Source organism: Rosa chinensis, chromosome 7 (assembly GCF_002994745.2).
Source record: "Rosa chinensis cultivar Old Blush chromosome 7, RchiOBHm-V2, whole genome shotgun sequence".
Lineage (NCBI taxonomy): Eukaryota > Viridiplantae > Streptophyta > Magnoliopsida > Rosales > Rosaceae > Rosa > Rosa chinensis.
The window spans coordinates 31,750,281-31,762,758 of NC_037094.1; the positions used below are offsets into that span (position 1 = coordinate 31,750,281).

Sequence of the window (12,478 nt, forward strand, 5' to 3'; positions counted from 1 at the left end):
GTTCTTCTTCGTCCTTTTGTTTTCTTTATGTGGTCAGTGCTGGTATGTGTTTTCTATTCGTAATGGTTCTGCTAAGCTGAGAAATTGATTAGTCTTTACTGGTCTCTCATTTTCTGAAGGTGAAATAAATGGAAGTGGCAAGTGATTCTCGGCAATAGGACGAATTAATACCCAATGCATTGGGTCTAATCTTCAAAAACATGTCTCTTAAGGAGTTGCTGACGGTGATTCCAATGGTCTACAAATCGTGGGGTAAGGCAGTAATGGGTTCTTTGTGCTTATATTTTTTGTTTGCAGGAAGAGATGAGAGCACCTGCAAGAAAAGTTACCAGGATGTTTGTTGCAAGGATCCCAGGCCACAATCTGTGACAGAAGCAAAATTTCGAGGGTATTAATGTCATTCATTGATTTGTTCTTATTTAATCATTTTCTTCTGCCATGGTCTGGAATCAAACTGATGTTTCTTTGAATCTCTTTTGCAGTCATTTTGGGAAATATGGAGAGATAACAGATTTATACATGCCGAAGGTTCTCTATCTATCTATGTATACTTTCTTTTGGTACTTTTCAAGACACATGCATTGAAGTCATTCTAAGTATGTGTATCCATAGTCCATACCTGTACACATGCACGTACCACTAAGATTCATATGTACTCTACAACTCATTTATGTTTTCAAGTATTGTTGGTTTGGACTTGATGTCCTATGACTTCTGTTTATCTGTTACTTCAGGATCAAGGCTCAAAAATGCATCGAGGAATTGGGTTTATTACCTTTGAAAATGCAGGTCAGATCATTTCACTTTCTGTTTGACTTGCAGTTGAAATTGTGCATAATAGAGGCTAATTGCATTTTCAATTTACCATAAAGCTCTCGTCCCCTTAGAGCTTGTGTTGCTTATGTAGCTTAACCTTTATAGCTTGTTCACATAGTAAATAACCTGTTTTATATCGATATAGCAATCTTTATCAGTCTTCAATTTTGTGAATATACCGAGTTGGCTTAATGTGTGTCATATTTTGTTTGTGGTTCATTGTGCATATATTTTGTGATGAAAAAATTACTGAAGTGATAATTGTTCTCTAAATTGCAGACTCTGAGGAAAATTTAATGGCTGATACCCATGAATTGGGGGGTTCCAATGTAGTTGTTGATTGAGCAACACCCAAGGCAAGTTACAGCATAACTGACCTTTACTTTTAGTATTATTAATCTTATAGATTAGTTTCCATTTTATATTCATAGTTTTCGTTGATAATAATAAGTTGTTGGTCACATTGTTAATTCAAGAAGCAAGATTTATAAAGTTTTGTTTTCAGGAAGATGACTTTAAACCAGTGGGCAAAATGCCAACACCAAAGGGTGGATATGGTGCATACAATGCGTATATCTCTGCAGCCACTAGATATGCAGCCCTTGGGGCTCCGACTTTGTATGATAATCAATTGCCTTAACATCTTAAGATTAGATGTTTCAAAACATAAATTTTCTCTTTGGTCCAACAATGCAATAATATGCATCACATCTGTGATTAGTACATTAAATAGGACATATTTTAGGATATCCCAGAAAACCTGTTATCATGGAAGGCAATTGATTTGGCCCTACTCATAAATGGTCACTAATGCTATGTACTTTACCTTTACGATTTTATTTCTCATCATCTTCTTAATCTTGGTGAACACTGCTAGTCCTTCTGCATGATCATGCTGTAACCTTATGTATTGGATTCTAAGCTGTATGTCCCTCAATAAATGTAGGTCATCCAAAGAGGCACTTGCTTACTAGTGGTTGGAGTACATTTGTGACTGCCAAGAAACTTGTTCTTGGGGATGCCTGTATCTTTGTCAGGTACCCTCTCTTGGGGATAATAAGGTGTTGCCATAAAGCTTATAATTATACAGCTATGTATATTTTTTTTTCTATTTAGAATTGCAGATGTCTCAAAACTATCCTAAGCTAGGATTGCAGATCATTGTTAAGGTTGGCTCTGGCTCTGGCTCTGTTCTATCCTAAGCTAAATGTCGTTTTTGTTGTCCTGAAGAGAAAGAACATGTCCATTTTGTATCTAGAGTCATGTACTCATGTGGCAATGGTGGAAATCAATGTATTTATATTGTGATTTCTGGACTTTGTTGGTTTTGCTTTCACTTGCATTTTCTGTTCTTTGTTGTTAATTTCCTGCATTTTCGTTTTCTTGTTTCACTGCTCTTTCTTTACATTCCCATGCAGCTTTGTATTATTTCTTCTGCAACCATTAAATCATGTTGTGCCTGATGCAGACATTGTCAAATTTCATCAAATCACTAAACAAGTTTGCATTTTTCAGGCCAATTGGGGGAGTGAGACATTCCAAGTTTTGTTGAAGCCAAAGGCAGTTGAAGGCTAAGAGCTATATATCAAGAATAGGAATGTTTTTTTATTCTTGTGTAGCTAACTGGGAATTCTCTTGTTTAGTGTATCATCTAGTTACTTGAATGTATGAATGCTTGAATAACGGTACTTGAATGAAATGGATTAGAGTATTATTTATTTGGTAATATATCGAGCAATATTTTTGGACAAACATTTATATTGATATTCTTCTTGTTGTCCAAGGTTAAGTCATACAACACAATATTAAACCATGTGTTGTATGATGATAAAAGAGTTCAAAATTGAGGCTTCTCCTACAACAGTCACTGGTTGGTACCCAATTTGATTACAATATTCACACAACGGATAACCAAATATAGTTGTTGTGTGAACTAACAACCAACAACAAAAGAAAACAAAATTCTGTTGTGTGAGATTCATAACACACAACAGAAATAAAATGATCTCTGTTGTCTGAGTAATCAACAGACAAGGGAGATAACTTTACTTCAGTTGTGTGTTACTTACCACAGACAACAAAAATTAAGTTACTTTAGTTGTGTGTTACTTACCTCAGACAACAAAAATTAAGTTATATCCGTTGTCTGTTATTAGTCTTAGACAACAAAGATTAAGTTATATCTATTGTGTGTTATGAATCTCAGACAACAAAAAATGAGTTATATCTGTTGTGTGTTATAAATCTCAGACAATGACAAATTTCTTTTTCTGTTGTCTGACTGTGCCGTGGCATCCTTGCGCATCCCATGCCAGGCACATGCCCGCGCAGAATTCACACAACGGAAACTAGTATTCTGTTGAGCAAAGTACTATCACACAACGGTGAAATCACCATTGTCTGATGTTTCAATCACACAACACTCACTTAGACCACGGTGAGTTTGGTCATCACACAACAAAAATCCACCGTCGTCTGATGGCCTTTTTGTAGCAGTGAGGTAAGGATTCGGAAAGTCATCTTCCACCATCGTTCTGTCCGCCGCTGATTTGACCTAAAGTAATCACCATCGCCTTTTTGCTAGAGAGGTGCTCTCTAAGGTTTTTAGAGGAATAAAAGAAATAAACACTTATTCCTATTTAAGTACAACTTAGGAGGAACAAATGTGGTAGAATTAAACTTTTGACACATTTATCAATTTATTTACTATAGGCCAGTCATTTTCTATGATCTAGTCTTGAAGTGTAATATTTGTAGCGAATTTGGCTGCCAATACCTATTTACTACCACTGAACACCATATTCAACTAAGAACATCTTTAGCAGACTCTCTATCTTGACTCCTTGATTAGCTATTTTAGAGAGCATCTTTTATATTTTTATCAATTTTAGCAGCTACACTAATGTTCTGTGTAATTTATAAATACATTTAAACTATTTCTTTATTCAATATATAAATTTGAAAGACAACTGATACCGACATATTTTAGAATGGCAAGCCAAAACTTTTTCGCTACTTTAACTAAATTTGACTAAAAATTAGCTAGCATTGCTAAAGATACTTAAATCATATTAGGGATCAAGATCTTTTGTTAGATGCTTTCCAAACTTTCAAGTTTGATTATTGTTATGAAAAACTTAAATAAATAAATAGAGAAGCGACATAACCTGGACAAATGTGTAATTAAGATATTCCAGTAACACAATATATGTGTGTGTGTCATTTTTAATACAAATGTGTAATTAAGATATTCCAGTAACTCAATATATGTGTGTGTGTTGTTTTTAATACATTTGTTCAATGATCCGGATCCTCTCTATGGCTCTTTCCAGCATTGTCTCTCCTTGACTTCTAATCCTAACCCTCCACTCAAAATCCAAAGGCCATAAATAGTCCACATCAGCATCTGCATATTTATCATTAATTGCCCAAAAGTTAGCTAAGAGCAAGTTCACCGGGCCTCTTTATGGCCAGGCACCACGTCAAATGGTGACTTGGGTCACCAAAATATCACTATTCCATTTTCCACCAGAGTTGGGGCAACAGCACAGTAGGAGGCCCAGGACAGCAGCTCGAGTACCATGGTGACTGAGCCCATGACCCAGGGCTCCACGCTAACCCAAAAAGAAGAAGAAAGGGAGACGCGCCATGTAGAAGAAGTGGCTCCTAGTCGCTTGTCTTGTAGCGTCGACAAGATAGCAGGCGCGTGCCAGCCAACTTTTTGTCATGTAGCGGCGTGCGGGTGGTGACGTGGTGTGTAGCCGTTGGGTTCCTTTGCAATTTGAATGCAACAGTCCACAGATCTGGACCGTTTCTTATGATAATTAAATTGATCTAACGGTTTATAATTTTGGACCTATAAACTTGGTTTGCCGAGGTAAAAAAAAAAAAACTTAATTAGTAACCATTAGATTACAACGGTAACAAAAAAAATATAACCAAAATTTCCTATAAATACCTCACCTCCTATTTTACTTCTCACACCAAAAAAATCATCTTTCTTACTTCCTCAAATTTTTTGTTCCTTCTCCTCATAGTTTTCATCTTCCGAAATTTTTTGATTCCAATATTAGCGTATGAGCCAATACGGTTGTCCAACCCGTAGCAGATCCAAGTATTGACGAGACACGTTGGCAGCCTATGGAAGACATTAAATTGTGCAAGTCTTGGAGGGCTATTAGCCAAGATCCGGCAAATGGTACGGAACGAAGAAAAGATGATCTATGGATAGAGGTACGCCAACACTATGCCAAACATTGGGATGGATATGTCCGATCATTGCAAGCTTTTCAAGAGAGGTGGAAAACCTTGAAAGTCAAACTTTTTGCTTGCCATTGTTCGTTAAGGCAAGCGAAAAGTTGGTACAAGAGTGGTGCGAATATGATTAATGAGGTATGAATTTGTAGTGTAACATGAATATTAATTTTTATGATTCTTTTAGTGTATATTAAAATTTAATTAGTTGATACATCTTACTTTAAATTATTAGTTGAAATATTTTGTTGATAATTATACTTTAAATTATTAGTTTATATATTAAAATTTAGTTGATAATTATACTTCAAATTAGTAATTTATACTTTATACTTAAAATTATTAGTTTATACATTATACTCACCTTATACTTAAAGTTACTAGGTGATGTAGGTGGATTTAATTAGTTGATACATTGTACCTCGTTTATATTTGTACTAATAGATTTATATTTTTTTATTTAAATTAACATAGCAACACCAAGCACAAGATTTGTGGAGAGCTGCGATGACCAAATCGAAAGGAAGGCCAAAAAAGAGGTGATTTCATTAGTTTAGAATGTTACGAGATTGTTAAGGGGTTTCAACAATTTGGTGACATTCCAAGCCATACCTCTTCGACTGGAGGAACCTCCAGGGGAGGAACTGAACGGATGCACACATAACAATCCGTTCCTAATTCTCATGTCAACTTGGACATAGATGCAGATGAGGTAAATGTCGATGCAACTCCCAATTTTTCGGTGAGGCCTCAAGGAAAGAAGGTTGCCAAAGAAGCTATCCGGAAAGGAAAGAAAGCATCTATTGACTCCAGTCCTCTGACATCCGTTGTGGAGACTATAGCAATCAACCAAACATCAATGTTGTCGGCCAAGGAGAAAACTGATGAGGAATTTGCTCGACATCTCCATGACCAACAACAACAAGATTATATACGCTTGCAAATGGATATGCGAAACTAGGCATTCAAAATTCAAGAGAGGGCCGCGGGAATTCAAAATTCAAGAGAGGGAAGAGCGAATTATGGAGATGGACACAAGTGAGATGACGCCAACCAAAAAGAAATACTAGCAAAGAAAACAAAAAAAAAAATTGCGAAGAAAGAAGATGAAGATGCAACCCGTGGATCTAACATCCCACAACCACCATTCACCGGTGGATATTATCCACAACCTCCTTTCCCCGGTGGCTTCCCACAACCACCATTCACGGGTGGAGTCCCTTCCCCACCTTTCTGTTCGGGTGAATCTACCAACCCCAACCATATGGATGACCCCTCAAACACAAATTGGATTCCTAATGAAGATGAGGATTAGGAAAATTAAGGAGTTATATATTTTAAATAATTGTATTGTTATGATTCCAATGTTTGGTTTTTCACTTATGTAATATTAGATTGATGAAATGAAAATTTATTTGAATATGTGAGTACATTGGAAGGAAGTCCTCAAGCAATAATACCCTTACAAATGAAAAGCACACATACATAATTAAAAACATAAAAGCTAAATGAAAACCACACATAAAAGCTATACCCCTCTTGAGCTTTTGCAAACTCGATTTTCTTGGGGCGTGTAGGATTTCGAATTGTTTTCAAGAAAGTCGTCCATCGAGGATAAATACCGTCAGCGAGATAGTAGCCTAAATTATGAATTCTGTTATTAACTTGGAATTGGATATGAGGTGCTCTACCGGTGGTAAGCTTGTCAAACATCGGAGACTTTGCTAAGACGTTGAGGTCATTGCATGCACCAGGCATTCCAAATAATGCGTGCCAAATCCAAGTGTCGTAAGATGCGACTGCTTCCAGGATGATAGTGGGGATCTTTTTCCTACCACTATATTCTCCAGCCCAATATGTCGGACAATTATTCTATTGCCAATGCATACAGTAGATGCCCCCAATCATTCCTGGAAAACCTCTCCTCTCAGCTTTGGCAAGAAGTCGTCTGAGGTCAACAATAGTAGGAGCGCGGAGGTATTCTGCTGAGTAAAGATCAATAATTCCTCGTGTAAATCGCTGAAGGGCTACGATGGAGGTAGATTTCACCATCTGACAATACTCAGCACATTGATCTGCCCCAACACTGTAAGCAAGCATTCACAAGGAAGCTGTCATCTTCTGCTCCGGAAGTAGTCCGACTTTCTTGGTAGCATCTGACTTTTGAACAAAGTAACGATCATACTGGCAAAGGTCAGTAGATATATGCTTGAAGAGATTGAGACTCATCCTGTAACGTGTTCGGAACTCCCAATCTTTGAACACTGGCCGGTCGACAAAGTAGTCGGCCATCAAATTTTTGCCCCTTTCTTCTCTAAGTCTTTCCTCATTTGGTGCACGACCAGGATGAGAACTGCGCCCTCGGCGTTAGTTTCCAGATTCTTCTGCGACTGCTGCAATCACAACGGCGTTGGTGGTCATCATCTCTTCATCATCTTTATCCTGAGACCATCGAATTTGATCCCACAACCTATTTATTGAAACGAGGGAAATTGAGGAAATATGTAATGCTAGAGATATGAAAAAGGTGAAGGTTTGTTAAGCTCGGATGGTGTGTGTATGTAGTGTAAAGATCATGTCTATTTATTGAAATTTTTCATACAGATAAAAGTGTCTGTGGGTTATCACTCATTTCAAAAAAATTGTCGGTAGTGTACATGTGATAAAAGTGTCGGTGGAGTTTTCAAATTTTCCCTCTTTTCAAAAATCTTGTCGGTGCAGTTAAAAAAAAAAAAAAAAGTGTCGGTGGACATATAATTTGTCTACCCATAAAATTTTCTTTAGTTGCATTTCTAAAATGTTCATTAATACTATTTATTTACATCATACATTTCTCATTTATAAAAAATATATATATATATATATATATATATTCAATGAACAGTAACTGAATAGTGACCCTGACCCAATAGGTAGAAGCAAAAGTCCAGTGGCGGTGAACAGTTTCCTGTCCTGGTGACCTGATGACCCAACGGGTGAAGTTGCTCTAACGACGTCCACTTCTTTCTTCTGCAAAGTTTCAATCTTGCAGAGTTTCAATCACCTGTGTCGCCCTCTCGCAACATCCTCACGCACTTGATCATGCTCTAGAACTCATTCATCTACAAATGAATGCTGGAGATGAACCGGAGTGTCTTCGACCTTAACGCCTTGAGATCCATCATCTCTTCGCGGATCCTCGCCACACGCAATCCCTTCTCGTATAGCTCCAGGTGCTGATGCAGTTGGGATTGGGATAGGAAGTCATTGTGGTTTTGGTGGAGCTAAGCTCTGTTTTCGGAGTCCATAACTAACATTTTACGACGTCAACTTCTTTCTTCCCTCTCTTCTGCAAAGTTTCAATCTTGCAGAGTTATATTTCCACCAATTAGTAAAGATCATGGCAAATCTTCACAACCCATATCAGATCCAAATATCCAATCCAAGAGGTCAGCCACTAGAATAAAATCTTTGTGTTCCTTTAAACCCCGATCTCCTTCTGCATTCCTTGAAACACAATAGTTATATCTTGATGAAGGCATTTAACCCAGTTTTGTTTCAGAAAAATTAAAAACAAGATGTAAAGGAAGGAGTCGTCAGATTCTGGATCATGTAAAAACTTGGACATGGATGGAAAATTACTGTTCAATTCATTTGCTTTATATTACTTAAATTCATTTAAAAAAATTTAGGACTTTACTCATTGGTTTGGTACTGCAGCGTCAATCCCTCCAATTTGGCTTCCGATGCAGAAGGGGCTGACCTCGTCCTCTTGGAATGAATTTGAATTTGAATTTGAATCATTTGATATAGAACACATGCACAATTATTTAGAAGAAGAGCCGCCTCCCTCTTTTTCGTCTTTTCATCTTCTCCAACTCCAATTAAGGGTTTTTGTTGCTGTGAGAGTTGAATTGATGGCGGCGAGCGCCGATGAGGAAGGTGAAGCAGAGGGGAGGGAGAATTCATGGGATCAGCCTGATCGAAGAAATCCATATATTTAGCCATTAATTTTTATAATGATTCATTGACAAATAATATTCTGCAAGATTGAAACTTTGGAAGAAGGTGTACTTGAAAATCCTCTGGAGTCTGGAGAAGAAGGGAGATAACAAAGAGAAAAGAAAGAAGGGAAGAAGAAAGAAAGAAATGTCGTCTAGCCCAATTTTTGGATAATTAATAATCAGATGCTGATGTGAATTATTTATGGCCTTTAGATTTCGACTAAACGGTTGAGATTGACAATCAAGGATGAACAAGGGTGAAAAGAGTTAAGGAGAGGATCCTGATCCTTTATTCAAATAATTAAAGACATTACAACCATGATATATATTTTAGGATCATTGAAACCTTACAACCGTGGAATCATCCTTACAACATTAATATTAGCAGATTTAGTGTTATTTATATTTCCCACTATCTCCGACGACGTCATCTTCTCGAGTTCCTGCTGAAATCTCGCCATACTCCACGATGGCAAGCACACTGGCACCAAAATCCCGTCCTCTTTTTCCTTTTTGTGCTGAATATAGAAACTAAGAAACTTCAAGGCCTTGGCAGGTCCAGAAAACGTTGGCTCTCCCAACCCCAAGTTGACATGTCCAATGCTAGTGCGTCTATTATCTGAAACTGTGAAGTTCCCGGTCAATGTATATGGAGGCCGTCCTCTTATGACCATAAGATCTGCCACTGATCTCATGTACTCTTCACTCATTTCATTTTTTGCCTTGATCACCAACTCCAGTGCATATCCCAACGGACTTTCACACAATTGTTTCACTTCCGAAACAGCAGCTGGGTATGCGAATGCATTGCCGTAGTAACCCAAAGGAAGACCTAGACTGTTGCGCTTCCCACGTGCATTTACTATGCACGAAACCCGAACAACCTGTTTCGGATTAAGTTCTAGTGCAACTGTGCGGCACTTCCACAAACACGATGTTATAAGGTCGAATGTAGAGCAATTGGAAAGGTGTGGTGGAAGATGTTCCTTCAAGGCCCTTATCTCATTGGGACCAAAGTAGAAAGATTTTTGCACCATTACTGCCGCATCAGAGCCCTTATCTGAGTATCCATCAATAATTTCCTCGTATTCGTGATGTGTACATGTAATTCGTGGTGGATCTCGGGCATTCAAGACCTCTCGCTCCCACACTGGTGGAATAGATGGTGCACTTTTTCCTTGAACCATCTCCCCTACTGCGTTCCAGAACTGGATCAATCCAGGCCCATCACACATTGCATGGTTCAGGCGCACTGCAACTATGAAACCTCCGCATCTCAAAATGGTCACCTAGCAAATATGGTTTAGTCAGCGATTTTTATCTTCATGTTCTTATTATCATCATTAGAGCAAATTACAGTTTAGTATTGTGCTGCATGAAAAAAGAGGATATCTATCTAGCTAGTAATAACTTGTAATAAATTTATTGTCTCTGTTGATTTACCTGAACTAACAACAAAGGGCAACCAAGAATGCCATCCGAGCCCGGGATATTACATAGGAAGTCCTCTAACACAGGGCAAGGGGGTAGAATAGCATCTCCAATTTCCTCGAGAGTGACGTCAGCATTAGCCCCAACGAACAAGACACCTTCTCCGTTGCAATCCACCATAAGCTTTCTGTTAGGCCCTTCCCTGAGCCTACCTGCCAAAGGGTAGTAATACACCAATGCTCTACTTATTGCTTCCCTGATCACCTGAACAGGGTCTTTTCGGTTCGACATTGAAGGATTGTTCTTGAAGGCTGTGATGGCTGGTAACTGAAACCTAAGGCCTTGCTGGTCATCTATATCTGACAGCATCTTTGTTTCACGAGGAGTTGGCCTTGCTGGAGTTATAAGTTGTGGCTGGGTTCGATTAACCTGAAATACTAAGGAGCATGGCAACGCCATGGCTTGATAATGAAAACCCTTACAAAGAAAATAGTGTTGAATAAGAAGATAGTGTTGGATGACCACAAGAAAACTACAAGCTAGATCGATAAATTTGGTTGCTATATATAGAAAAGATGCTAGAGGATACTTCCGTAGGCAGTCGTATTTGACTGTATTAATTGGCATGGGTTTATTGGGTTATTATCACAAATGTTTTCCACAATCAAAAACCTTCCCATCATATCAATACTACTCATATACACGTACTACCAAAGTTATCAATTTGGTTTCGCACGTACGTACAATACATAACTTGCAAATTGCAACTGTACCAGCATTTTTCCAGTGGTAATCTGAAGTTGGATAAAAAATTCTTTTACTTTTTTGGGTCAAAGTTAGATGAAAACTGGGTGATCCTTTGTATTTTTGAAAATTTCAGGTTAGTGCTTATTATTTGTAACACTTAATTGGTGTGTTTGGATTTTGCTTCAAATTTGGTAACTGGAACTGGGTTTTGATTTGTTATGAAGTTTTAAATATGTGGATCATATCAAAGATATGAATAGCTGAGAAAGAAAAAGAGAAGTGGTAAATCAAATGTGTTTATATGTCCTGCCATTAGACCAGTGCATTTATCGAAAATTTGCGATCATTAGGCTGAAATGCATTTTGAATCAATAAAACTTATGACTAACAGACAGTTGCTGCTTTTTAATCCAACTAGTAGTACTATCATTACTCTCCATCTATGTTTGGTTTTTCGTTTCGCTTTGGCTTGATGCTTTAATTTGTTCGTTTCATTTTACTTTTCCTTCGGTGTGGTTCTTAACTCAGGCAGATCCTGATAGTAAATTGTTTTCCTTTCTTGATTTCATCTTTTTGGTATTATCAGTTACTTTGATTAAAACGACTGGATGTTTACGTCTTCTAATTTGTTTTGCCAAATATCGTGTACCACAATTTTTTTTTTTTTTTAGAGTAATGGAACAGAGAACCTTATAAATATTAGCTGACTTGAAACACCAAACTATTATAGTCTTTGCCAGAACTTGAAGAATCTATCTGCATTTCTCAGATCAACGTTATTATTGGGTTATTATTACAAATGTTTCCCCCAATCAAAAACCTTCCCATCATATCAATAATACTAATATATACTACCAAAGTTATCAATTTGGTTTCGCACGTACAATACCTGACTTGCAACTTGCAACTGTACCAGCATTTTTTTTCCGATGGTAATCTGCGTTGGAAGTGATTAATTCACATTTCATTAATTCGATATTGAAATTTCCGTAGATGAATTGGATTAAGTCTCCGTGTATCTTTTCAATTCATGGGTGTTACACATCAAGTCTCTACCAATTCCTTGAACCTGAGTATCTGAAATTTATTTCATGTTTATGTGCGCAAACATATTGATTAGTGTTTAACATGTGGTAATTTACCATAAACCAAAGATGAGTTACTGTTCACTCAGGCCCGCAATGGAGTGACGGTTTTGCCCTCATTTGAAGTTTGTTTAACGGCTCTGCCACTGACCCACTTTTCCA

At 37.6% G+C, this 12,478-nt stretch overlaps 2 protein-coding genes across 2 annotated transcripts; one reads left to right on the forward strand and one right to left on the reverse strand.

Annotated features, from left to right (window-relative positions):
- The first annotated feature begins 253 nt into the window (after positions 1-253).
- On the forward strand, positions 254-1,257 carry LOC121050419 (heterogeneous nuclear ribonucleoprotein 1-like). The gene is made up of 4 exons (XM_040510229.1): positions 254-388; positions 483-528; positions 735-789; positions 1,096-1,257. The coding sequence occupies exons 1-4, from the start codon at positions 264-266 to the stop codon at positions 1,158-1,160; spliced, it is 291 nt and encodes a 96-aa protein (XP_040366163.1). The 5' UTR covers positions 254-263; the 3' UTR covers positions 1,161-1,257.
- Positions 1,258-3,063: 1,806 nt separating this feature from the next.
- LOC112180455 (alcohol acyl transferase 1 allele GSa) lies at positions 3,064-10,945 on the reverse strand (the record flags this gene model as incomplete). Its single annotated transcript, XM_024319022.2, has 3 exons — positions 10,497-10,945; positions 9,480-10,342; positions 3,064-3,097 (listed from the first exon to the last, which is right to left on the reverse strand). Coding segments are annotated over exons 1-3 (1,344 nt in total), but the record flags the coding sequence as incomplete, so codon positions are not given.
- Between the last annotated feature and the right edge of the window lie 1,533 nt (positions 10,946-12,478).